The 27,097-nt window shown below is 41.5% G+C and overlaps 1 protein-coding gene across 1 annotated transcript in view; it reads right to left on the bottom strand.

The window, feature by feature from the left end:
* The window catches only part of RBM27 (RNA binding motif protein 27), a 41,282-nt gene extending 14,185 nt beyond the window's left edge, over positions 1-27,097 (bottom strand). Inside the window, exons 1-15 of the mRNA XM_072146138.1 lie at positions 26,755-27,097; positions 19,449-19,567; positions 18,371-18,513; positions 15,368-15,456; positions 13,740-13,912; positions 11,793-12,056; positions 10,605-10,829; positions 8,781-8,918; positions 7,388-7,537; positions 7,154-7,298; positions 6,387-6,540; positions 4,958-5,203; positions 2,908-3,045; positions 2,478-2,591; positions 695-769 (exon numbers count right to left, since the gene is read on the bottom strand). Of these exons, the coding sequence (XP_072002239.1) occupies positions 695-769; positions 2,478-2,591; positions 2,908-3,045; positions 4,958-5,203; positions 6,387-6,540; positions 7,154-7,298; positions 7,388-7,537; positions 8,781-8,918; positions 10,605-10,829; positions 11,793-12,056; positions 13,740-13,912; positions 15,368-15,456; positions 18,371-18,513; positions 19,449-19,567; positions 26,755-26,813 (2,232 nt within the window). The 5' untranslated portion in view covers positions 26,814-27,097. The remainder of the gene's footprint in view (positions 1-694; positions 770-2,477; positions 2,592-2,907; positions 3,046-4,957; positions 5,204-6,386; positions 6,541-7,153; positions 7,299-7,387; positions 7,538-8,780; positions 8,919-10,604; positions 10,830-11,792; positions 12,057-13,739; positions 13,913-15,367; positions 15,457-18,370; positions 18,514-19,448; positions 19,568-26,754) is intronic.

Raw genomic sequence — 27,097 nt, 5'->3', positions numbered from 1 at the left:
TGGTGAAGCTCTCTGAATGCTTTACTATAGTCCCAGCAATAATCAGCTGTAAGGTGTCTCTAATGAAGCTTTATTGATAACCCTTGGTCCCATTACAGCAAAAAATGTTTAAACTCCAATTGTCACTGGGGCCCAAATTTTTTTTGTCTGGATTTACAATTATAAAATATACAGTTTCTACTTACATACAAATTCAACTTAAGAACAAACCTCCGGACCCCATCTTGTACGTAACCCGGGGACTGCCTGTACTGAGCAAAGGTTCTGAATACATATGACTATGGGATATTTCAGTTTTTCTTAAAAGTTTTTAATAAGTTTTTAATAAATTAGCAAAAATATCTACATTTCTGGGTGTTTTGTTCTGTCAAAGTGGGGTGTAGTAAACAAAAATGTTAATGGGTCTGAATACTTTCGGTAACCACTGTAAAAGGGCATCATAAATATAGGGCCATCATCCATATCCTCAGGTATGTAAGCTCTGTACCCCACTCTGAAGTAGACAACTATCTACAAAAGATTGTTCCTATATATCCCCTTACACCAAAGTGCTACCACACCGACATCTCTACTAGATTTGTGTTATTGTTGAAACCATGTGATTAAGTAAACACATACAACCCATTTACTGGCCACATATGAGGAGTCTTAAGATTAAGCCGATGGCATGCAATATCACACACTCAGCACGTACCTTCTGATACTCTATTTGCTTTTCTAACATTTCTTGTTTCTTCTTCCTCATGTCTTGCTGGAGCTTTAACGCTTCCTGAAAGTAACGGGAGACATGTGATTTCAGTGGTCTTAATATGTCAGAGCAAACAGCGAATGACACATTAGATATATATGAGAGCATGAATTGTTACAGCAGAGTGAAAGAAATTATAAAGCATTGTTCTTGTTTAAAAAATTATGTAATTGTAAGTAACGGTTACAGTTGTTATCACTTGTATAATTTCTTTTTCTTGTGTTGTGGTTAGGACTAAATCAATGAAATCAGGAGATATAGAGCAAGAAGTCAGTGGTTACTAATGTACATCGGAGAACAAACTAAAAGCAATAAAGTCATTATGGTCATTCCGGTCAGTCAACCCAATGTTTCAGATGGATAAGTGTCAGTGATTAAGAGAACTTAGGTCTAAACAAAAAATAAAATGAGGTTTTTTTTTTACCAAAAATTTACTAACACAAATCTATGATACTGGCAGGATTTTGTGGAGGACATAGGAATATACTGCGTCTGTGTTCACTTACTATCCAAGCCTGTGTGGTTAGGATCAATGTAAGATTAGGGAAGAGTACTGCAGTAATGTATTTATCCAAGTAATGTGTGTGTTAATAGGCGAAATGTGTCCTATGGACAACTAACAATTGAGTGTACAGTATTACTTACAGTTTCCATACTCCAGAGGTTAGATTAAATGTGGATGAAATAAACTCACATTTATGTGTGTGAATGTTAAAGTGGCACTGGATTCGGGAATATATGTCTATTTAGTGGGAGAGGAGGTTCATTCATACATGCAGAAACAGAAAATAAAGACACAAACCTCAGGGGTTTCTCAAAGTCCTCACCAATTACCAGAAATGGAGAGCCAATGGGCTCCACTACATTTACAAACTTTGAAGTCATCTTTCCCGCAATAAAGCTCCCTACAATTAACGCCAGTGCACTACTGCAGTTACTTGTGGCAAGCTGTGCTTTGAATTTATGACATTCATTTCCTAGTTTATTAGGGCCCACTATACAGGGATAAGAGGCTATAGAGAATGACATATAAAAATGCTGGTTTTGATAAAATCCTGCTATTATCGGGGAGGCATGAGGCCCAGGCATGGGAGAAGCAGAAATCAAATCCTTCTTACCCTCCCTGATCAGGTAACTGCTGTACCTCTAGGGTTGTTTTTAAAGGGAACCTACCACCACAGATCTACGTATAAAGGTACATCTATAGGACAGGAGGATAGCCCTTCTAATGGCTAATTCTCACGTCCCTGCAATCTTTTACTAACTTTTAATTCCCTAATATGTAAATTTTCTAAATTTAGTAAAAGATTGCGTGGACGTGAGGATTAGCTCTAAAAAGGGCTATCCTCACATCCCATAGATGTACCTACCACCTGATCTACCTTTATAGGTAGATCCATGGTGGTAGGTTCCCTTTAAGTAGTTCTACTAGTAACACTATTTCTTACAAGCAACACAGTATTCCCAGCAATGCTTTATATGGTCTTTTACAGAGCCAAACCAGGCTGGGATTCTAGAGAAGGAAATATTACTGTGAATTTAAGCTGCAGAGACAGTGTGAAAAAGAAATAAAAGGCCAGGGCTTGTTCATGCAGAACAAAACCTACAAAGGCATTTAGAGCATGTAACTGAAGCCATCACAAGGGGAAGGCAGCTACAATAGGAACAAGCTATTTTTATTTCAGGCTCTCACACTGCACAAGCAGAGGTGGCTGAGCACATACTATACCTGCTTCTTCTTCAGGGCATCCTGCACATCTACAGCTTTGGAGCCTGCCAAGCTCTTAGTTGCTGCTTTTGAGGTGGCAGAGTTGTAAACCATTTTGGATGCAGGTGGCAGAGACTATAGAAGAAAATTCAAGATGAAGGTATAAAAATGGCACATAAACATTAGAACCAACAAGTAACATAGCATAAATCCAGGCTCAAGTTTTTTCCTGCCTGCCTGTACTCTACTTGCAGGAAGACAACTAATCTATATGGCCAATACATTTCACAATACAGAAACATTCGCCAACTGCAGGCTAAACAATAGCTTGGCCCAATTGTGCCCTTCTACAGACTGGAACCACCAAGACACAATGCAAACAGTTACTAAATATGTATAACTTCCCTAACATATATACATAAAACACACAGTAAGGTTACACTTCACCTACCCCTGGTTCCTCTCCTGAGTTGTTCTGGTTAGGAGCCATGTATGTTGTATCAGACTGACTGGTGACTGCTCCAAGTCGATGTTTTGCAGGTAGTTTATTGATGCTGTAGGAACCCTGGGTGGGAGGTTTAGACATTGCCTGCAGATTGTAAAGAAATCACAACAGATATTAACCCCTTAACGGACCAGACCCTTTTTGGTGTTTGCATTTTTTGTTTTTCACTCCCCACCTTCAAAAATCCATATCTATTTCATTTTCCCCATGTGTAAGGAGCTGTGTGAGGGCTTGTTTTCTCTGTAACAAATTGCACTTCATAGTGATGGTATTTAATATTTCATGCCGTGTAGTGAAATTGATTAAAAAATGCACTTGCACCGTTTTCTTGTGGGCCTTCAATTTTACAGCTTTTACGGTGCACCCCAAATGACATGTCCACTTTATTCTTTGGGTCGGTAAGATCACAGGGGTACCAAATTTATATAGGTTTTAGGTTTTCATACTTTTATAAAAATCAAAACCTCCTGCACCCACAGCAAAAAATAAATAAATCTTCATTTTGTCATATTCTGCCAATAGTATTTTATAGTATAGTGTACGGAGCTGTGCGGGGTGTCATTTTATGCTACTTTTGATGATGTTTTTAATGCTGCCATTTTTGAGGACCGTACATTCTTTTGATCACTTTATATTGAATTTTTTACTTTTTTAAAATGGCAAAAAAGTGTTATTTTCAGTTATGAGGTTAAACGCCAGGGACATCAGTTTTGATAGATTAGATATTTTGGGATGCAGAGATGCCCAACATGTTTATGATTGTTACAGTTTGTTTACATTTATATCAATTCTAGGGAGGGAGGATGGGTTTGAATTAAATAGTTTTTTTCCTTCACTGTCTGGTTCTACAGTATGGCAGTATATGGGGATTTTCCACATCTATTACAATGTGTAAATCGCACATTGTAATAAATGGTGCAAAAAGACAGCCTTTGTATCTTTAATGACTAGCACCACTCACAGGTGTTGGTTCAACCCATTTGCTCTTTCCAATCCCATGCCGACTGTACTTGGACATATTCATGTTCAAATATACAGATAAATATATATGTCTACAAATATATTGGAAACACAATGCAAGTTTCCCCTCATATATTAACCCCCTAATAAACCTTAAGTAAAGGGAGTGGTTATCCACAGTATGAGGAAACTCAACAGTTCTTTATTTGTTTCATACCCCTTAAGCATATACATGGATAGTTTGGAAAGGAAACCATCATTTCTTTAAAAACGACATGTCATCAGAATTTTACCCCTCACACCAGTAATACCTGCTGGTAAGGGGATTAGAAGTCCTCACTTTATCACCTAAAATGATCTGGCACTGAACCAAAATTACAGCAGTTTTTCTGATAAGCAAAAGAGCATAGAGGCATCATTATGACTAGCGGAGTCATGTTGACTGACACCCCAGGGTCTCCTTAAAGGGGTTATCCGGGTGTTAAAAATTACTGAGGGCCGGGCTGGGGTGGGCTATTTAAACATCTACTTACCTCGTTTAGCGCTGCTGATGTCCCGCGTCACGGTCCATCTCCTCTGTGCGCCAGTTTGTATACAAGGGTGCACAGAGAGCTTCCGGACGGCCGGAAGGGGCACGAATCAAACGGACCGCAGCGCGGGACATCAGCGGCACCAGAGGTGGTAAGTAGACGTTTATTATTTTTAAATAGCCCGCCCCAGCCCGGCCCTCAGTAATTTTTAACACCCGGATAACCCCTTTAAATCTCATCTTGAATGGGTATTCTCACCTAGGCATTCAGTTATTTTAACCTCACAAGTTGAATGAAAAGACAGGCGAGCAGGCATCCTGCTGCTATATTCAATACTACGGGAGCATCGTAAACAGAATTATGAACTTCAGAGGTGAACCCCCACCGATAAGATTATTATCCACTATCCTGTGGATATGGGGTAATATAACTCGGGTTCACCCCTTTAAAGCAGTAATATTGTTTTACATTACACAATGTATCACAAAACATTGGTGTAGCATTACCTTTGGCATATGTGCTTGTCCACCAGTTGGTACAGAAGACTGTGTGGTAGCTACGGTGTGCGTTAAATGATGGGGTATCAAATGCTGTTGAAGTTGTTGAGAACCCTGCTCATTATTTTCCCGGTGCCAAAGAACACGGATAAACCTATTGTTTAAAACTGCTTCTGTGCTGGAAATTGCTCTCCTGGCTTCTTCATTTGTCAAGTACTGGATCAGTGCACCTTCAGGATCTCCTTGGAAAGCAACCTAAAAAATAAATAAATAAAATATATATGTATATATTTTCCAGGGAAATTAGCTAAAACATATCAACATTTGAGAAAGAACGTCTTCTTTGACTATCGATTCATCTTACTGCTATTACAGCGTTAAATAGGATTTGATTTAATTCCTTCTTATGGTATTTTATCAGATCATTAGCGAAGTTTACAATATGAACTTAAAGCAACTTGTATTGGTCAACTACACTTTAGATGCTGGTCATACAAGTATGCAATGATGGCCATCTATTCCAGCAACTGCAAAATGTATACACAAGTTCATAAGGGCTGGTCCACCAATACAGCTCATCTCCCATCAACAGAAACATGACACAAGATCTAGTACTATTAGGTTTTGTCTTTTGGGACCCGCAGTCACAACAACATTGCTTCTAAATAAGGTAAGGCCCCATGCACACGGCCATATGGAGGCTGGTGATACAATTTGCTGCAGTATCACAAACACGAAAGCGTCACAGTGTGCTCACTTTCTATGAGCAGAGGAGGGGTGAGGAGAGCTCACCCCTCCCAGACTTGTCCCGATTGTTGGGAAGGTGTGCTACCGCTCCATTTAATTGCAGGAGATGGCTTAGTCCTTAGAAACCTTCGTCAGTCCCAGAAACAGATGAGGCAGCTGCCCATCTGCTCCTCTATTTAGCCCATTATCTGCACTCATCCATTGATAGTATTCTTAACGATAGCCATCAACTGATGCACAACTACTGATGATCTACTACTTAAATTCAATATATTTTGTATAAAGGATTAAGTCATCCCATTAACTTGAACACAATCAAGATCCCAGAAGTTGCTGAGCTCTCATACTCTGTACTACATACTAGCCTAGGATGAGCATTCTTCTTTTATCTATATAGATAAACACTTTGTGTTGTATTGTGCTGAGAAGATTTCTACATAGTTCTGTGGTAAATACTCTGTATAACTTGTATTTTATACACTAACCTTTCTGGTTTTTCTATGTTGTGAAGTCATAGGAGTGGTCCTCACAACTTAATTTTTTTACAGAGCTATAAATCAATCTATTCAGCATCTTCTGCACTGTAGCAAGTTTCCTGCAGATTATACTGCAGTTTCCTGGTCACAGGTTTGCTTTAAATACCTGCAGCCAAGCCCCCAGAGAGCTCAAAACATCAAAACCAAAAACTCACCTGAATATTTACTATGGTACCAAATTTGCTGAAGTGCTCATTCAGTTTGGTAATATTGTTTAGGTCCTGAGGAATTTTTCGGACTTCAAGTTTGGTATTTGTGTACTGAATCTTTTTCCCAAATCCTAGTTTGTTATGGTTGTTGTTTCCTTGCCTGGATAGGAGAAAATTTTGCAGAGAAATTTAAACAAATCAAGCCAAGTACTAGAGAAAGAATCCCTCCAAAACCCAAACCAAGACCCATTGCTCTCCCATCTTCATACAAGTCAGCCAGATATAGTCATACAGTACAGCGCTCATCTCAAACATTCCCATTCTCCCATAAACTATCATACACTTGAAAAAGGCAGCAGGCACCAGCCATTCCATTAATAAGTGAGAAAAGGATCCCTGTTCTCTAGATTGATGGGGGTCCCATTCTCGTGATCGGTGTGGCCCCCTGCAGTCGAACCCTCACTGATCAGCTTGATATCCTGTGGATAGGGGATGTCTTAAATAGACACCAATTCTAAAGCCATCACCTCTGATTCTACCTCTTCCATCTGATTTTCTTTCAGTGCAGAGGCACTGACCTTATAAAACTTTTGCCGTGCATGCAGGCATCACGATGAGGCCAGTGACTGGCTATAAAACTCCAGGTCACATGTACGGCACGTTATATAAACGAGCACGGCTACGGTTATTTTTCAGAATATCAATACATTATTGCTTTTACTTCACTGTAGCTTTGGTGGGCTGCATAGTGGGTGTAATAATCATGTCCTTACTTATCCATCCAGGGTTTCTTTGCAAAAGGCCCATCATTGGTATTTCCAAGTGCTCTTTTCCTATCCGGCTCTACCACCACTCGGTTGAGGTTACTATTTACTGGCGTAGAAGCTGGTGGCTCCGTCTGTATGACAATATTAGCAGCTAGACCGAAACACAGAGAGAACACAAAAATCAGCATAAATATCTACTAAAAACCTGCAAATACATATAAAACTCTACAAACCACCAACCTCTTGGAGCAGTGTCCATGTCACAAGACGTCAGTCCGATTAAATTTGGCCTCTGAGTCTGCGGCCGTGTAAAGAACTGCCGGTATCCACTTCTACCAGTGTTTGTAAGACTAGGCGCTTCTGGATTGTAACCATCAGGCTCATACGTATCTAGAAGATGATTGAAGACTTATAATAACCTTATATTATAACCTTATAAGCTTAGGACACAGATAACATTATAGTGATGGCTCATGGCACACGTGTGAAGATGAAGCCAGTCTAAAACAACAAATCTGGTTCAACATATCATAATGAATGTCAGTATCTGTAGTACAGTTAGAGGGCAGATATTATGCAAATTACTAAAGTACCCACCCCGTTCAAAAAAATCTTTAAACTTTGCATGATTACTGAAAGCTGGTGTGGCTCGTTTAAAGAAAGCCAAGTTTCATCTGCCAGTTTTTTATTTTTGGGAAAAAGGGGCAATAACTTTACTAAAAGGGGTTTTCCCAAAAAGGGAAGTTAGGCCGCAGATCGTGAGAACAAGGGGCCCGACCAACCCCTTGCCGCTCCTCGGACCAATAACCCAACCCGTCAGCTCTATAGAGATTAAATGGAGAAGAATGGTCATGCATGGTCATCTGCTCAATTAGAGGAGCCGCAATCTGTGGGGGTCTCAGGACTTGCCTTTGTGTGAAAACCCCTTTAAAGATGTTAAATATTCTACATGGAAATACTTTATATGTCTATACTGTGGCATAGATCCCTCAGTGTCATATTCTGTGTAGGCGAGAGTAGACCAACATGTAGGCCAACAATTGTGCCCAATTTCCCCTATTCCAGAGAGAAGGACGCATATTACTATTATGTATACTGTACTACCATTTTACAGCAATGTATGGAATAGGGCCTTACATATTAAAAATTATCCTGGTGATTGTAGACACACTATACAGTGAAGTTACAATTATGAGAATTTATATCATACAAGCCAAGTACAGGCAGTCCCTGGGTTACGTCCAATTTAGGTTCTTTAGGTTTGTTCTTATGTTGAATTTGTATATTTTATAAGTGTACAGTAATCTGAAGACATTTTTTGGGGGGTTGGATGCCAATAGCCTTATACAACATTCTGCCTGTCCCCAAGTAAACCTGAACATCTACCCCCCGGGACTGAACTGTATTTGAGCTCATTGCTCGAACTGGACCCAGCAGCTCTTCTTAGCACTGAGCTCCTGATCTTTATAGTCAAGCAGTGGCTTGCGTATCTTCATACCCCATTACCACAAAGCCACACAATGCTCATAGATGGCCAAAGTGAGGAAAATGTGAGCAACCCTAGTCATATGCTAATGAAAAACAGATGGAGTACAAATCACAAAAAGAGGGGTAGTGAGAAAGCTATGCTTACGTTCTGAAACGGAGTAGAGCAGGTTCTGAGGAGGTATTGGAGGGGGTAGCCTTCCCCCTACGGGTGCCAGACTGGGCACAGTACTCGTTCCTGGCTGTTCACGGTTATTTACAAAGCCTGAATGTGCTAATGGAAGCCCTGCATGTGTGGAAGCAAAATATAATTTTTATATTTCAGGGTAAATCTTCCCCAGCAAGAAAGAAATCACAAAAGATATGGTACCAGTAACTGCATGTAGAAGTGGAGCAGAAGCTCACAGAAGCACTTACAACCATTACACTTCTCCTTTGCACCAACTTAGGCAAGATCCATGCAACCGCAACTTTCCATGCTTCCCTACCAGTCTCAATGGCTAAACCATAAACCAATCAGCCATAACATAAATAGGAAATCTACCATCAAAACCATGAATGATAAACTCATAGGTCACGGCAACGTGTCTGTGGTAATCTTCCTATATGTGTTATCCATGGCCTCTGATGAACAACCAATGAAGTTGTAGCATGGAGGGGTTCAAAACAATTTTCAAAACTCAATATTCGGATATATGGACGACAAATATAAATGATTACCAGAGTCACAATGCCTGGATATATGAGTTAGTGACCCTGGTTTATCATTTTTGATGGGAGATTTCCAGAAACCCATCTAAATTATAATATATATATATATATACATAATTTTTTTTTTTTTTTACCAGGGTGCACTATAAGAGAAAGGCAAGATGGCCGACAATTCATGGTCCCCAAACACTTGGCTGCAGCCAACAAACGCTGACAAAAATGAAAAAAATGAAACTGTCGACATTAGGGGCATACACAGCCGTTTCAGGGAAGAGAGAAGGACTGCCAAAAGGGACCTGGAAGTATCAGTTTTTTTTTTACAAAAAGTAGGCTGGCAAGGCATTTTAAGGGGATCTGCTGCAGGACAGGGACATTGTAAAGCATGGGGTGCGGTAACAAACGGAAGGGGATTATAATTTGTGAGCACACAAGGGGATGAGGCTGGGTACAGGATATGGGTGGGGCACGCAAACTTTCCCTCCAACCTGCTCACTGAAAAGAAATTTAAAAGATTTGTTGCATACAGCCTGTCCCAGGTTACACAAATGTTGATGTTCCTCCGACATACACCTCCTACATCAACAAAATTGTGTACACCAGGACTGTAAATGCTATATTTATGTTGATAACATTGAATTAGAGAATGTGTTGATTTGTTATCCCGAGTACATTTAAGAATCTTGTGTTTGTGGGACTACCCCTTTTAAATGGGTTTTCCCAGTTTCCCTATGCCAATAATTGGAAGGGCTACTTAGGACGTGACCATTGTGACCAGTCAAAAACAAGGTACCTGGGGAGCGAGTGAAATACATTTTCAGTTTACCATGCCCTCAGGTGTCTTACAAAACTAGGAAACTTCAAAGATTGCAAGAATAGACTTCAAAAAAGCCCTTGAGACTTAAATGCCAGACCTTAAAGGTTTTTAGAGGCCACTGTGGGACAGAGATTCAATTAGGCCGGTGGTTTCGAAGTTTTTTCTGATTAGTATATGTAAAGTATCATATTCAGCCATACTGGAGAAATACGGCTTTTCTTGTGTACATGCTTGTACAGAATATGCATCTACTTTAAAAGAGCGGTAAGGCAAATAGATCTGCAAGTGACATATTTAAAGAATACGGCCTTAAACAAAGCTGTATAATGTATTCTTAATATGACATTCCAGGTTTATAAGAATCCTATCCATCAGACTTCAATATGTACGGTGATAATGTTACATAGTGTTTATCCATTTGAGTGGCTCTAGACATAGGATACTTACTTGGAGCAGGATGGACAACAGGAGGGGGCTGAGTCATTGGCCTCGGGACTGGCATTCTCATATTATGAGCTGGAGCAGGTATGGGGGGCATTAGAATACCAGGTGGTGGAAGTCCAGGGGGAGGAGGGAAAGGAATCATGCTAGGCAATGACACCTCATCTACCACCAAAGGGTCATTTCCATGATCGAATTGGCAGTGGTCACCAAGAACACAAAATCCTCGTTCTAGGAAAAAAAAAAAAAAAAAAAAAAAAAAACAACCTTAAATGAAAATAGTGTAAGGAAAAAAAAGAATAATTGCCTTTAAAATATGAAATAGTTCTTATACTTATATAGAGTCACCCCCTCCATTCAATGTTTTGTAACAGGATCTTTCTAAGTAAGTGACTCACAATGACTTAATATTCAATAGTCCATTGCAAATACCCAAAATATGCACCCATATTTAGGACAGTCTCCGATTTCTGAAGAATAATCCAGGTTGGATTCTCTATTGTGCGGCCATTCACATTGTAACTGCTGGATGCCCTAGCCAAGTGTGCATAGCACGATGGGGCTACTACTACCATTGCTCACAGAAGCAAAGCAAACATCACTGTGATATCAATGGTGAATTTCATGCCACAACGTACTTGCAAATAATGCTGTGCCAATGCGTTCCCAGCTGTTGATCCTAGCCATGCCATTTGCTATATTTATTTAAAAAAAAAAAAAAAATGCAAGAGGAAGTCTGACATTAGAAAGCACAATACAGATGTATACAGGAATTAAGCAAATAATTAATTTATCCATAGGATTTCAAATCTGAATTCAGATAAGAAGCATTGGATCCATTTATAGATTTTTGTGTATATACGTGTTAACCCCATTGGAAAGTAAAACATTCTTCTTTAACCTGTGGAGTGATGTCCTAGTAACGCCGCACCCACCTATTGTCGTCACCCGAATCATGTCTCAATAGGATTTTGTAAAGAGATGGGCAAATACGAATTTAATCTTAAACATGTACTTATAATTCTACCTTTGTCAGACTTTTAGCCTTACCATTTTTAATTGTGTATTTTATGTTCTAGATTTTATGAGTGGAAAGTAACATTGTCTTCCATGTATCATATATATAGATTAGAATAAATAGGATTATGGAAGGAAAAGGGTTAATATTAGCCAGCATTATGCAGTACTTCTTACCATCATAATCTCTGCAGCGTCGTTTCGGGGGTGGGTTTCTAGTGAAGGAGTTGGGAGGGTTGTGGTTGTTATAGTAATTGGACCAGATCTCGGTTGTGCTCTCGGGGTGGTGAGCAGGTGCGATGACAGTCACAGTGCTGGGGATAGCCTGCCCACCAGAGGAATACTGCTGCTCGTTGGAGATGCTTGCTGGCTGGGAAGCCGGAGCATAGGCAGACTCCAGTTCATTTCTTTCCGACTCAAACTTTGACCTCTCACGGTGATCTGGGGAGAGAAATGGTACAGAGTTACTAGATTTCTGATACTTAAATCAATTGAGTTTATATACAAATAAAACACACAACTCCACAAGAACGATGCAATCTATGGAGGACAAGGCACAATATTGTGTGTACTGCAGCTGTAACAACTGCACACAACACTGCCTTTATTCATCTGAAATATTCAACATCTGTACAGGACCAAATTCTGCTTAGTGACCCGGACTCTGACAAACAGAAAATTTTTAAGGAAATATTTTTTTGTGGTAAAAGTAAACCATGTCTCTGTGAGGCCAGTGTATGCCTTTGTATCTCACCACAGTGCTATATAAAATAAGGATACAAGAGAAAGATTACCCTAATGGGACAGACTACATCTTATATGGTCTTATGCGCTTTCCACTCCTAGCTATGGCTTCCTTGCCCACTCTTCCCGATGTTAGGACAAGATGCAATGCTGCCACAGGGAACTACATGACACATCAAAAAAAAAAAAAAAAATCCCCCACAATGACAGCCTTATACATTACTTGTCCACGCGATCACTTGGGTAATTTCATTCATTTGCAGGCAAGACCACCGAAAGCTTTTGCACCAGAAGTCCATTGGAGCCAAATAGGCCCCGGAATCAGAGGCACATCCGAGTGCAGCGGTGCATCTTCAGATACAGGCAGCACATTGTGACGCTCTGAACAATAACTCACCACTTATGAGAATGCATGTATTTGCTGGAATACACCAGTGAATAAATTAGACAAACCAAGTTATATTTGGCTAAACTCCCCAAGCTGAAGCTCCGTGGAAAGGGGATTTAATTGCTGCAAAAGCGCTCCTTCATACTAAATAACAGTAGGGACAAGAAACACAACAGCATCCATACATTTACAAGCCATACCTAGAAGCAGATTTCTTATACTCGGAAGGGAGGCAATCTATGGTGACTTCCTACCCACTTGTCAGATTTACAATCAAAGACAATGGACCCATATTGACCTTGCCCTTTGACTCCAGTATTTCTTAAGTGCACAATGCAGGATAAAACTGTGCCTCTAAGAGCTCAAAATCCTCATCCCACAGCTTTAGAGAGAGAAACTGTCAATTTAAAACATCTAGGATGTGAGACTAGTTTATGTGAAAAGTAATACTGCCTACAAATATACACGCAGGCACCGCTGTTCCCCCACACGTTCATGAGGCAGAACAGCCAGTTAGCTCATACGCGATCCTGATGTGGGGAAAGAGCTGCGCAGGTGCAGTGCACCCGTTTCTCCTTTCTAGTACGCCAAGGGCCAGAGCGGAGATGACTGGAGCACAGTGCGAGAAAACAGATGAGACCGCAGCGGGATGGGGCGTCAACAGGAAGGCAGAGCCGGCTGCAGCTGCAAGGAAAGCTAGAGGCGGTGTTGGGTGACAAAACAATCATGAGGAGGGGTGCATGTTTGACTATTGCGCAGAGAAACCCAACCCAGCTGGAAAAAGGCTGTGGATACAACTTCATTTTTCAAACATTGTTATGGGGCCCATGGTTATGGTCGCACCATGAAAAAGGGGAACATCACAAAATAGGAATCATTCTATTTTTTGTTGAAAGGGGGAATAGCGAATGAAATAAAATAATAAAAATTACTTTAAAACTGGAAGTCCACATTAGGTGAAGCAAATAAGGTTTAAGCAACACCGTCAATACCTCTACTCCTCGTAGACTCCCGATCCCGGCTTCTTCCTCTGCTGCGGCTCCTGCTCCGATTTGTGGAACGGCTTTTCAGAGGGCTTTTACTTCTTGTTCTTCTCCAATCATACTTGTCTCGATGTCGGTCATAGTCCCTCCACTTTCCATCTTCCCTCTTTTTATCTCTTGTCCTATAAGTGGAAGAAATGATACAAAGTTCAAAAATGAGATATCCACATGGCTGTGGGCAAATACCTACCCACATATACCTTCTCCATTCTGCTGCTGAAAACCCATCTAGTATATAATGAGAGCATTTCATGTGTCTACATACAAATATATACAACTTTTGTTTTGACCATGTTATTTGAGTGGAAAAGGCACCTGGATGGCTACTCAATTTTGTGATAATTTTGCAAAAAGTTACTGTTTTTATGCAATGTTGTCTAAGAAACTTTCAATTGTACTACGGTAGCGACTTCTGTGGTCAGAATCCAAGTAGATTTTAGGTTTTCCTCACTAGTTGTGGAACATTGCTCACTTCACAAAAAATACAACTGGGGTTCTACCTTTTATGGCAAAGTGTTTTTGACAACAATCCCGTAACCCAGGGTCTCTAGGTTGCAGTAGGCCCCTGGGCAACAGAGCCTCAGTAGGCCCCTTTGCTGTGAACTCATGTGGCGGCAATGAAAATTCAGAAACTAAAACAGTTTCCTGTTCCCAATAATATATCCTAGTTTATCATCCCAATCAGCCTCCTCATGGTTAAGTTATACACAGCCCCATCATAGGATATTTAAGCCCCTCTGACACCCTATGGATTCATTGGATAAAGCTTTATGTGGGCCCACCTCCTAGCAGCTTTTGGCCCAGGCCCCGCTTTAACTCCTACTATTTTGTATGCTACCCTAAAATAACCTGAAATGCCTGATTGCTTGATTTCTACCTACACTAGAAGAAATGGAAGACTGAGGATAATTAATATTTAGTGATTTTCCCCAATCAACAGTTTTGGCTACTATTATGTTCCTGACAGACTTATGGAAAACAGAGGACAGTGCGCCATGTGCGTCTTAAGGGGAAAGATTTAAATAGGAGAATTTCCCTTTTCATCCTCACGCTTGGGTAAGCGGACACATAAATGCTATGGATACTGCCTGGCTTCTTGCTTCCATAATGAATGGAGACCTGAACACAGGACGCATCGGGCAACACAAGTGTAAATAAAAGGCATTCAACAAGACGCTCACAAATTCAGGCAGTTTCTCCTTAGCAGCAGATGGCGATCTGACAGGATTTCTTTATCAAATCATTGGGACAATCTCTGCAAAGTTTCTACAGGGACAGGGGGAAACCAACAAGCATTGTTCTTCTGAAACAGTGTTAACATTTCGGCTTTATTTTGCTGATATACACTTGCAGGAGACAACACCATTTCCTTCAAACATGGGGAGGAGGGAAATATATGAAGTGGAAGGAACATTTTATACAATAACTAAACATTATGTGTAAAATATCTGGTCCACATACATTTTACACAGAAACTGGTTTGTGAAAGTTGAGCCTCAGATTACATTTTCCCCTATCATCCATGAAAAGTACTCCACATTAATAATACAACTTCCTGGATCTACGGACATCCTCACCTCCTCTCAGTAGAATCAGAACGATTTCTTTGTGGACTTGGGTGCTTCTTTTTCCTCAACTCTCGCTCCTCTTCGTAGATCTCCTGAAGCTGGAGGATATCAAGTAATGAAGTCACCAGATAATAAGAGGACGGCCACACAGTGTACAGTCAAGATGTGAGAAGTCATACCAATATCAACATCAGTTCTACCCCCATTACTGCCCTTAAAAGGAAATCTACCATCAAAACCCATCATGATAAACCAGGGACACTTACAAATCCAGGAATCATGACTGTGGTAATCTTCTTACATTTGGTATCCATGGCCTCCTTCCTTCTAAAGTAGACTTACAATTATGCTAATGAGCCAGACGAGCTCTTAGTGTTGTTTCCAAACACCCCTTAAGGCTGTAGCTTCACAGGCTGTTACAATGAGTAGAGCAGGCATCTACTCCCCCTGCACTTCCTGTTGCTACTAGATTACACAGAGGGAGATCGCAGAGGATTCTGCAAGAGGTCTTCTGCTCATTGTAACAGGCTTCAGCAATGGTGTGCTCTGGAAACCACCACCAGAGCCCCTCTCATTAGCATATTTCTTGTTTATTTTAGAAGGAAGGAGGCCATGGATAACAAATCTAGCCATGATGCATGGATCTATGACTTACTGCCCCTGGTTTATCCATGATTGATTTTGATGGCATATTTCCATATTTGATGGCATATTTTAAAGGGCTGGAGGGATACCGAAATACAGTAACAATACATTGAGGTAAATCTAATTTTATGGAAGAAAAACTTAACAGATAAACAAACTACAGTGGTTTTTCTGAAAACAAGTGCTCAAGTTCCATAACCCGTGCAACTCCAACACCTGTCTTGGCCAAAATGACTTTGGCTTCCTGAAATCTTACACAATGGGAGAAATTTATCATACACCGGAATTTTTGTGCCGACGTATGACAAAATCCCTGCCCCAATGGAGCTGCTGAATAAATAAAGTTCTTGCACTGATGTCTCCCTTTGACTGTGGGACTGCGCTAGCGCAGGATTTAGGTCACGTTCACATTCTGCATTGATTTACATTAAAAGGAAGTCTATAATCAGATTTGCTCTGTAATAACCATTAATACTGCTGAGTAGTCTATCAGGGCTTGTACAGTAGTTCTCTGGTGTACAAGCCCATAAGTAACCACAATTACAGGTTCACAAGGTGATTATTTCTTGGCCTTTGTTGGGTTCGGGCTGGGGGCTCCTTTCCCATGTCTGCGCACTCGCTACAGCCAGTGAACTTTACAGGCTGCAGTACAATTCTGTGCCGGTCTGAACCTCCTGATGTAGCCGTCAGCGCTGGAGGGGCTGGGTGTTCAGCACGATAAATGTCCCTCTATATGTTTATTAGCACTGCTCCTATAGTGTATAAAGCAAACTTTCTTTTTATGGTAATAAAGTGCAAGCGCTCCCTGCTCATACTGTTGGAAATCTCGCAGCAGCACACATTCACTCTGCGCTGACACTTCATTAACAAAAAAAATAAAGTTTATATTATACATTTAAGGGGTTGGTCACTTAAGGCAAAGACCCTGCTTGGAATTACACAGCAGTATTAACACCTTTGCGACCGAGGACGAACTATATTGTCTTCGTGCCATGAGCTGAGCTCTCTCCATACACAGCGGGTGACTGCTGTATAATACAGCCAACACCTGCCTGTTACTGCTGCGGTCAGTGCTGTCACCGATCACGGCAGTTAATCTGTTAAGTGCCACAGTCGAACCCGACCGCGGCACCCAACTTATGCCGCCATCTTGATCGGTTACTATGGCGCCTACAGTCTCATTGAGACTCGTAGACTTGCTTGTACAATGATTTCTAATAGCCAGCAGTTAGCAGGCTATTGGAAATCATAGTAAAATAGCTATATACTGCAATACAGTAGTATTTCAGTATATAGTATTTGCAATCAGACCCTGCAGGGTTAAATAATGGTAAAAATTTTTAAAAAAAGTAAAAGTAGTAAAAGTTTAAATCACCCCCCTTTCCCTGGAACTGATATATAAACAGTAAAAATCATAAACACACTAGGTATCATCACGTCTTAAAATGTCCGATCAAAATATATGAGAGATTTTTCCCGGCGTTTAACCCCGTAACGGAAATTACTGCCCAATTCTATAAAAAGTGATCAAAAGGCCATACAGTCCTCAAAATGAAAGCATTAAAAACGTCATCAAAAGTTGCAAAAAAATTACACCACCCACAGCTCCATGCACTGAAGTATGAAAAAGTTATTAGTACAAGAACATGGCAAAATGAAGAATTTTTTACAGAAGGTTTGAATTTTTTTAAATGTATGAAAACAAAACCTATTCAAGTTTGGTATCCCCGCGACCGTACCGAACCATAGAATAAAGTAGACATGCAATTTGGGGCACTGTACAGCATACAGTGAAAGCTGTAAAATCCAAGCCCACAAGAAAACGGCGCAAATGCGTTTTTTCATTAATTTTCACTGCATTCTTAATTTTTTTTTCGCTTCCCAGTACACGACATACAATGAAAAATACCATCACTATGAAGTGCAATTTGTTACGCAAAAACAAGCCCAAACAGAGTTCTTTACATGGAAAAATAAAAAGTTAGATTTTTGAAGGTGGCGAGTGAAAAATGTAAATGCAAAAACAAAAAAAGGGCCACGTCCCTAAGGGGTTAATGATGGAGGTTGCGGCCGTGGCGACATGGCGTTTGTATTGTGTTTACAAACGACCAATGCAAAACAATGGGTGCTGGTTACCACTTGCAAGCATTTTTACGGAAACGCATATATGATCGGCTCAAGTCCCACCCCAAGGCGTTTACATTCTATTAGTAAACGCAATACAAGTGCCACGTGTATCCGCATCCCGAGATGTGCTACCAATAAAAGGATTGATGCCCCACACATGGTTTTTAGCCACTTACAGCTTAAGCACTCTTTTTGTCATGAATAACCCGTTACATTGAGACCTGAATAAGATCATCTCACCTGCCCTGTCCCAGGCACAGACACAGAGACGTGGCGCTTTTCAGGAACCTCCTCCTTTTCCTCCTCTTTTACAGTTTCTTCAGGAGGAAGGTAACTTCTTGTGTTCAGGCTATCAAACAGTTTGTCTACAAATTCATTTGTTTCTGAGAAGAGAAGAAAAAAGGAACATGTAAAATGTATCTATACATTAAAAAACGGTCATTTTTTTAAAATAAATTTTTATAATAAGCACATAATAAAATGTGGCTTGTGCCCTCTTCTTATGAGCAGTAGAGTGACACTTGCATGTGTTTGCTTGGACAAGGTGTTACAGCAACTTTAAGGAAATTTACCGTCAAACATGTTAAACCAGAGACATCTGTATCATTCAGGGATTCTACAGTATATTGCACAGATGGTTTTTACATTTAGTATTATTTTGTTTAAATCAAAGCGAACTACTACAATCACAGAACGCCATTTTTTTGATATGACAAATATACATTGTATGTTTGCGAGTGGCATGATTTTTTTAAAAATGTTTTTGCTTTTTTTTTTTTTTTTTTTTAAACCTTTTAAAATTTCATAAATACAGTTATCCTGAGAATGCAGTTCCACTTACTCAGGCACTGTGACTGTGGTAATCTTCTTATATTTGTTATTCATGGTCTTAAAATTAACTATAAAATTATGCCATTTTTCTTTACTATTTTTTCTAACCCTCCGGGATAACAAATGACCGGTAAATATACAGGAAATAGTCACTCCCCGTTGACGTTACTGGGAGCGACAATTTAATCCTAGATGGCGGCGCATGGCAAAGCCGGAGCCATACAGGCATGCGGGTTAAACTATACACTATAGCATGAATACGTGCTATAGCATGATCTACAACCTAAAGGCCCCCCCCATTCCCCAAGAAATTTTTAAAAAGTGCCCTTTTGCACCAGAAGCTTAACTGGTAGTACTGTATGGACTTGATACAAGAAATGAGAACCAGACTTTCCTTTTGGCTTACTGCCATATTGAGTAAAGCACCTTCTACGTCAGCAGTAAAAGCAGAGGCAATTTTTTATGGATGCAGACGCTAGTTATGTACCTTTTTGTAGGAAAACATCCAGCTGGTCCAGCAAAATTGCCTTCAATTCGTTTTCTGATTTGTCTTTTCGTACCAAGGCAATGACGTAGTTTGCTAAAGCTGAAGGGTCGGCATCACATCTGTTGGGAAAGCAGTAAAACGATTACAATATGATCCAATATCTTATCCCGAGATGAATGCACTCAATGCTGGGTGGACACAAGCTGCCCATACATTGAGCCCACGCGGCTCAATCTATAGCTGATGAACTCACCATTTTCGGTCAAGTTACCATGTAAGGGCATATTCACACAGCCGTTCTGGGGCCTGTGATCTGGTCACCTAGTACGAATCACGGCCGTCATATACCTCTATGTCTCCTGGTCATGATGAGAATCAAGATGTGTGTCACCACATTGTGACCGAATAAGCACATGGCTGTGTGAATGCAGCCTAAGGTCAGCAAATGGCTACTGTGGTCACAGGACCCTCACCACTTCAGTTTGGTCCACAATGGGTAAGTGGATAGGTTCTCCTCCGTCTCCATTGGCAACCCACAGCAGTGAGGTCCAATGTAGCGCTGCCTGCAGTATTATTCTTCTCATACAGTCTGATATTAGAACACACTGCACTCCATATGTAGCACATTATATAATATAACAGATCAAGTACTTGCAAACTGTTATTTAGTCCCCTCTGTCCCAAAATGCCCAATCAAAATTAAAAAAAATAAATAAATAAAAATATCCACCACGATGGATAATCTGAGCTTTTTCTCCACTACAATAAAAACCATTGTGAATCTACACATAGATGTCGATCCAATGGTAGTTTCCTCCTACCAGCCTTAATTTGAAAGGCTGCTGGAGGGGAGTAGGCTTGTGAGTGCCGCCTTCTTGCGTGTCCTCATGGCACTCCCGATTCGACTTGTGATGACAATGTGCGCTCTGCATAGACTGATTACCGCTTTTCTCCCCTCTGCCACACCGCGAAGGGAACGTGTAGGGAGTAATCACTCTGGAGGCTAAAAGGGGCATGGAGTAGCCTTAGCGCTCGGCAGGGCTACTCCATTCCCCTGTAGCCTTTAAAGTTAATTTGCATACCTTTATGACCCTTTTATTGGCTACTTTCATGGACTGGCCAAACACAAAGTAGGGATGAGACAGGCAGGAGGAATCTTCCATTGGATCTACTTTCACAATGGTAGATTTCCTTTAAAAGGGGTTTGCCCATGAGAGAAAATTCTCAAGTGTTAACTTCCTAATGATGTTTACACACACAAAAAAAAAAAAAAAAGAAAAACGTAATTTTTAAACACCTGGTACTGTTTTACATAGCAAATTTTCAAAACAAGAGAAAAAAAAAACACACTATAAAAATAACTAATACGGTGTTCAGATGCTGCATTTGAATTGTGACTAGAATCACAAAGTGGGCAGGAGTTTCTCCCAACCACATATGCATTTACACCTAAACACTTGTGATAACCAACAAGCAACAAGTGTTTTGCCCGGAAACAATGCAAATCACATGTGGCTGAGATTCTCAATGCAATTTAAATGCTGTGTGTGAACACGGCCTTATTGTTGGCTTTGGCAAGTAGGGGCAGAGAATGATGAATGAACATTCCTAGGAATATATTAACCAAACCACTGGCAGAGCTCAGATAGTTGAGCCTTAAAGGGGCTGGCCACTTTACCTCACGTGTTTTGCAATGTGTGCATTAAGGGGGCAGGTTATTAAGCAATTTACAAATGTGTATTTAGCAAGTGCTGTATTGATTTCTTGAAATACAAAGTAAAGCCCCCTGGTTTAGAAATGTCTTACCTCATCATCAGACATTCCCGGCTGCTGGTTGGTAGGTCATGCTCGACCTTCCAGGACATTATAATTGTATTCCTAAGTACTAACAAATGGTAATGGAAGGTAATAATAATTCCTTTATTTATATAGCGCACACAGATTACACAGCACTGCACAGAGCTTGCCAAATCAGGCCCTGTCCCCAATGGGGCTCACAATCTAATCAACCTACCAGTATGTTTTGGAGTGTGGCAGATTGGAAATGGTCAAAAAGTGCCATATTCTGTGTCAGACACCAATAACTTTTTCATATTTTGGAAAAACAGAGCTGTAAGACATCCATTTTACGGGACATGATGACCTTTTCATTTCTGGCACTTTTTTGGACTGTACAACCTTTTACAGTATTTTTAGGACTATAAGGTGCACCATCAATAAATGCCTGATTGTAAGGGTGAATGGCCAGCAGGTGGCAGACTTGTGCACAGTTCAAGGCAGCTGTTGTCTGTAAGTATAGTTCATATACACTCACCGACCACTTTATTAGGTACACCTGTCCAACTGCTCGTTAACACTTAATTTCTAATCAGCCAATCACATGGCGGCAACTCAGTGCATTTAGGCAAGTAGACATGGTCAAGACAATCTCCTGCAGTTCAAACCGAGCATCAGTATGGGGAAGAAAGGTGATTTGAGGCCTTTGAACGTAGCATGGTTGTTGGTGCCAGAAGGGCTGGTCTGAGTATTTCAGAAACTGCTGATCTACTGGGATTTTCACGCACAACCATCTCTACGGTTTACAGAGAATGGTCCGAAAAAGAAAAAACATCCAGTGAGCGGCAGTTCTGTGGGCGGAAATGCCTTGTTGATGCCAGAGGTCAGAGGAGAATGGGCAGACTGGTTCGAGCTGATAGAAAGGCAACAGTGACTCAAATCGCCACCCGTTACAACCTAGGTAGGCAGAAGAGCATCTCTGAATGCACAGTACGTCGAACGATCTGAGGCAGATGGGCTACAGCAGCAGAAGACCACACTGGGTGCCACTCCTTTCACCTAAGAACAGGAAACTGAGGCTACAATTTGCACAAGCTCATCGAAATTGGACAGTAGAAGATTGGAAAAACGTTGCCTGGTCTGATGAGTCTCGATTTCTGCTGCGACATTCGGATGGTAGGGTCAGAATTTGGCATCAACAACATGAAAGCATGGATCCATCCTGCCTTGTATCAACGGTTCAGGCTGGTGGTGGTGGTGTCATGGTGTGGGGAATATTTTCTTGGCACTCTTTGGGCCCCTTGGTATGTGGTGGAACGGGAGCTTCGCATCATGGATGTGCAGCCGACAAATCTGCGGCAACTGTGTGACGCCATCATGTCAATATGGACCAAAATCTCTGAGGAATGCTTCCAGCACCTTGTTGAATCTATGCCACGAAGAATTGAGGCAGTTCTGAAAGCAAAAGGGGGTCCAACCCGTTACTAGCATGGTGTACCTAATAAAGTGGCCGGTGAGTGTATATGGCGCACTGGACTATAAGGCGCACCTTTGATTTCTGAGAAAATCAAAGGATTTTTAGTGTGCCTTATAGTCCAAAAAATAAGGTAATCACTTTTTAATTTCAAATTAAAGTGTTCAACGCCAAGAATTTTAGGACACAGCGATATCCAACACATTTATGATTTTATCTGGACTTAGTTTTTTTTTTTCCTTACTTTTTTCTTTTACTGAATATGTAGACCTCCTAGGGTACTTTACCCTAGGGAGTCTGATTTCTCCTACCATACACTGCAATACTACAAGATAGTACTATATGCTGGTTTTGCTATTGGCACACTAAAGGATTTTTAGAAATGAGAAGCCCTGGAGTCTCCTACAGACTCAGTGACAAATAGTCGTTGTTGCCACCACCAATAACTGGTGTTACTGCCCAGAACGTTTAGAGAGGACTCAACTTGTGAGCCTTCTACAAACATCCTTAACCCTTTAAGATCTTAAGACTATATTCCCTCTATATTTCAATTCCCAGGATACAGATAAACTCATATTCACTGGACAGAAGCCAAGTATGCAGAACAGAGAACGAAATCCCATTTCACAAGTCATCCAGTAGCTTTATTCTGTAGGTTTCCATAATACGAGTGCATTGCATCAGATGACAAGGGCACCGGGTTTTTTGGTGGGGAAGGGGAACGTCTTAGGAGCCATGTTGCATGTCATATTTATGGTAGTGGCTTAGAAGGCTTGAAAAATCTGCAGCGTTTGAAACTTATTTGTTCAAAAGTCGCAAAGTCTTTCACACTGATGCACTTGGGGACTAACATACTAAGGGCGTGTTCCCATGTGGCGTTTTTATCACATTTATAAATGCATCCAAAACAAGTGGGAGGGGCTTGGCCAAAATGCATATTCGTTTTATTGAAAAAAAAAACAAAAAAACAAAACAAAAACCACACATTTGTTTTGGACATGGCCCCTCAAGCTTTGGATGAGTTTACAAAAGCAACAAAAAACCATGTGGGAAGTCGACCTAAATACCTCGAGTGCTGGTTCCGCAGTTTAATACAACTGTCAGTTTTACACTGACATTCGTCCTATTACACCCAGCCTTGGACTGGGCCTAATAGGTTTTTGTACTTGGTAGACCCAGAGGCTTTGATCAGGTCACCGAATGCTGTGGGACGGTGATTACCTCACCTTTGATCGCCTCACAAGCTGCCTGGAATATCCGGCCCAAAAACTGAACTGTCCAGGACACGTTGCTCAGTGTTGGGACGTTGCAGCCAGCACACTCACTTGTGTGTGAGGAGCCATAAGGCGTTCAACTGCACAACCAGCCTCCTGCTGCAGACCGTGCTTCATACACTCCCAGCTCAAACACCAGGACAAGTAGGCTTGTCCTCATGTGTTAAAGGGAACCTGTCACCAGGGACCTCATTTTCACTAAACACAGGTTGCAGCTGGATTGTAAATATGTCTTTCTGCCTTCTCCCAGTATTTGCATAAATATACTTGTAGGTTTTAACTTACCTTGCTTCCTGCCACAATCCTGTGCGGAGTCACAGGGTACCTTTTAGTTTGCATGCATTTATAAAAACATTAAGTGACTTGTCTGTGCTGCTCACTCACAACTCAGCCCCCACCTTTGTTCTCCTGTACAACTACCCCCTCCCCCACTGAAGTCAGTTAGCCAGGCTGTGAGCCATGTCCCTGTGTGAGTGAAGGAGCAGGAGGGTGGAATTGTACAGGAGGAGAAAGGTGGGGAATGAGGAGTGAGCAGCACAGACAAGCCATGTGCTTTTTTGTTTTATACCAAACCATAACATACCATACCATGGGACTCAGCACAGGATTCTGTCAGGATGTGAGGCAAGTTAAAACACGCAATTATATTGTATTGCAAATACTCAGAAAAGGCAGAAAGACTTATTTGCAATCCAGTGATGGGCTTTTGCAACCCGTCATTAGCGAAAATGAGGTTCCTGGTGAAAGGTTCCCTTTAAGTACACACTAATCAGGACAAGCATATTCATCCTGTTGGGCAACATGCAAGCAACTGGGTGATCACCGGGGTTGGAACCAGGCGTAGCACATGGCTGGGTGGAGAAGGGAGGGGAGCGAGTTCTCCTCACCCCTCTCCATTGAAAGTCAAGCAAAGATTCCCAAATAGAGGAATTGTCCTGGATTAGTAATTACTGTTCAGTCGGAAATACGGTCAAATGAAAGACCGTATTTCCCGTTAAAAACAATGCGGATTTGTAATAGAAAAAAAAAAAAAAGCGGAACAGCTTGCACATAGCCAGAAGAACAGTTGTCTCCATGAAGCCTTAATCATGTCACAAATCTTACTTTCCACATTTGGATAGTCCAATGTTAGTGGGAATATTTGCAGAGTGGAATAGAGAAAAAAAAAATCACAATAATACATTTCCAACTAAACTACTAACCATGTTATTTTTTTCTCATTTTTAAAAGGGGCTGTCTAGGGCAGTAAAAATAATAAATATATACTTACCTCCCCGGGTGCTCTCATGGCATCGCCTGGCACTGCCAGGCCTCTGTTTTTACTAAGGTGGGTGATCCTGTCTGGACCACTGGCTTGTGTCTGCTATTGCCTGAAACTCACGACAATCCCAATAACCTGAACCTTGCCAATCATATTGGGGGCCATTAAAATTGAAAAAAAAAAAGTGTTCCTAGACAAACCCCTTTAAGAAGGGGAATCCACAACCATCCATTCATCATCCCAGGAGAGCCCTATAAGGGGAAAATGTACACCCTATTACATGTGTAAATGAGCTCCTGACAATATCTTTTATACAACCATGACACTTGGATGCTGACAGTAAAACAATCACACAGAGTCCCATTAATAGCAGCAGATAATTGGAGCTGTATGAATGTATAGTGCATGTTAAAGAAGAAAAGGTCACAGCATCCAATGTAATCAAAAAAGGTGATAAACCTTTATTCACACAGGCATGAAAAAACTGCAACGTTTCCATTCGCCCTGTAAGCTTGACAAAGATTAATGGCGAATCAAAACTTTGCAGTTTTTGTCATGCCTGTGTTAATAAAGGTCTATCACCTTTTTCATTACATTGGATGCTGTGGCTTTTTCTTCTTTTGATGGACCTCGGATCCTACACACCAGGACACTGGGCTGCGTGCATCATTTTATCCAATACAGCACTTGGTAATTATAAAGGTTGCTTTTTTTTCCCCCTTTTTTTGTATAGTGCATGTTAGACACCAGCCATGTAGCTAGGCTCATATGTGGCGGCTGTCAGATGAATGGTCACACAATGACAGCTCCAATCATCAAAAAGAACGGTTCTTAAGCCAGGGATCACGTACTATGAGGCCCTCGCAGCATGTCTGGACAAGGATCTACATGGTTATAGAGCAGCTAAAGAGGAATCACCAGACTGAACAGAATACCCCCCGATTGCCAAGAGTGAAAGAGAAAAAATAAATAAAAATCCACCACTGCTCACTCTACATCGAGAACATGCCGGAAACAGTAACCGTTGTGACCTCAGTGGTCAGAAGAGTAAAACCGGTGACCTCGTGCCTGCAGATCCTGCATAAGCCTCACCATTGGAGATGAGAGGACCTGAATGTTACTTTGGGTTTGGAGTTTGAGGCGTTTAACCCAGACACATTGTCCATAGCAACTAGACATGACCGGTTGTTAAGGGAATTATTGGTCAGATACCCAGCAATAATGGCTGTGTCCAGCAGAACACCACAGAACCAAACCCAAAGTTCAGGTGCGCCCGTCTCCACTTACCATGTGTGGTCTGGCACAGAGAGTGGATCCAGTGCCCATGTATGGAGATGGGTCCTACAGGTCCCTGTGGCAGCGGTGCCACATGTGCCACCACATCTCTACCCCAGTTCCTGTGTAGTACCCTGTACATGGCTGCAGTGCCAGGCCCGGAGCTGTCACCCTGTGTGGGTAAAGGCCATACAGTCACCGCCCCCAGACTTGTTGCCCGCAGGCCGCACGCCCCGTGCTACTTACATGGGCTCCAGTAACTTGGCCAGCCACGTCTTGAAGGCGTCCACATTCTCTATCAGCATGACGGCGGCGGAGCAGGCCTGGGGGGTGTGGGGGTCCACTATGGTGCCAGCACCGCCAGCCCGGGGCTCATCCTCGTCTCCCGGGAGTCCCGCCTGAATCTGCTCCCTGTGTCCCGCACCTCCACGAGAAGCTTCCCGCCCGTCAGTGTCCGTATCCCTGCACAACACGTCCGCCCACTGCCGGCTCAACTCCCGTCCTGTGCACGGCACAACTTAGGCAGGCATTAGGGCCTACGATAGGACCGGAAGACAGACAGCTCCGCGCAGCCAATCGCGGCTCAGGA

Source organism: Engystomops pustulosus, chromosome 4 (genome assembly GCF_040894005.1).
Source record: "Engystomops pustulosus chromosome 4, aEngPut4.maternal, whole genome shotgun sequence".
In the NCBI taxonomy this organism is placed as follows: domain Eukaryota; kingdom Metazoa; phylum Chordata; class Amphibia; order Anura; family Leptodactylidae; genus Engystomops; species Engystomops pustulosus.
The sequence above is the reverse complement of the archived record's forward strand: the minus strand, read 5'-3'. Positions and strand labels throughout refer to the sequence as shown.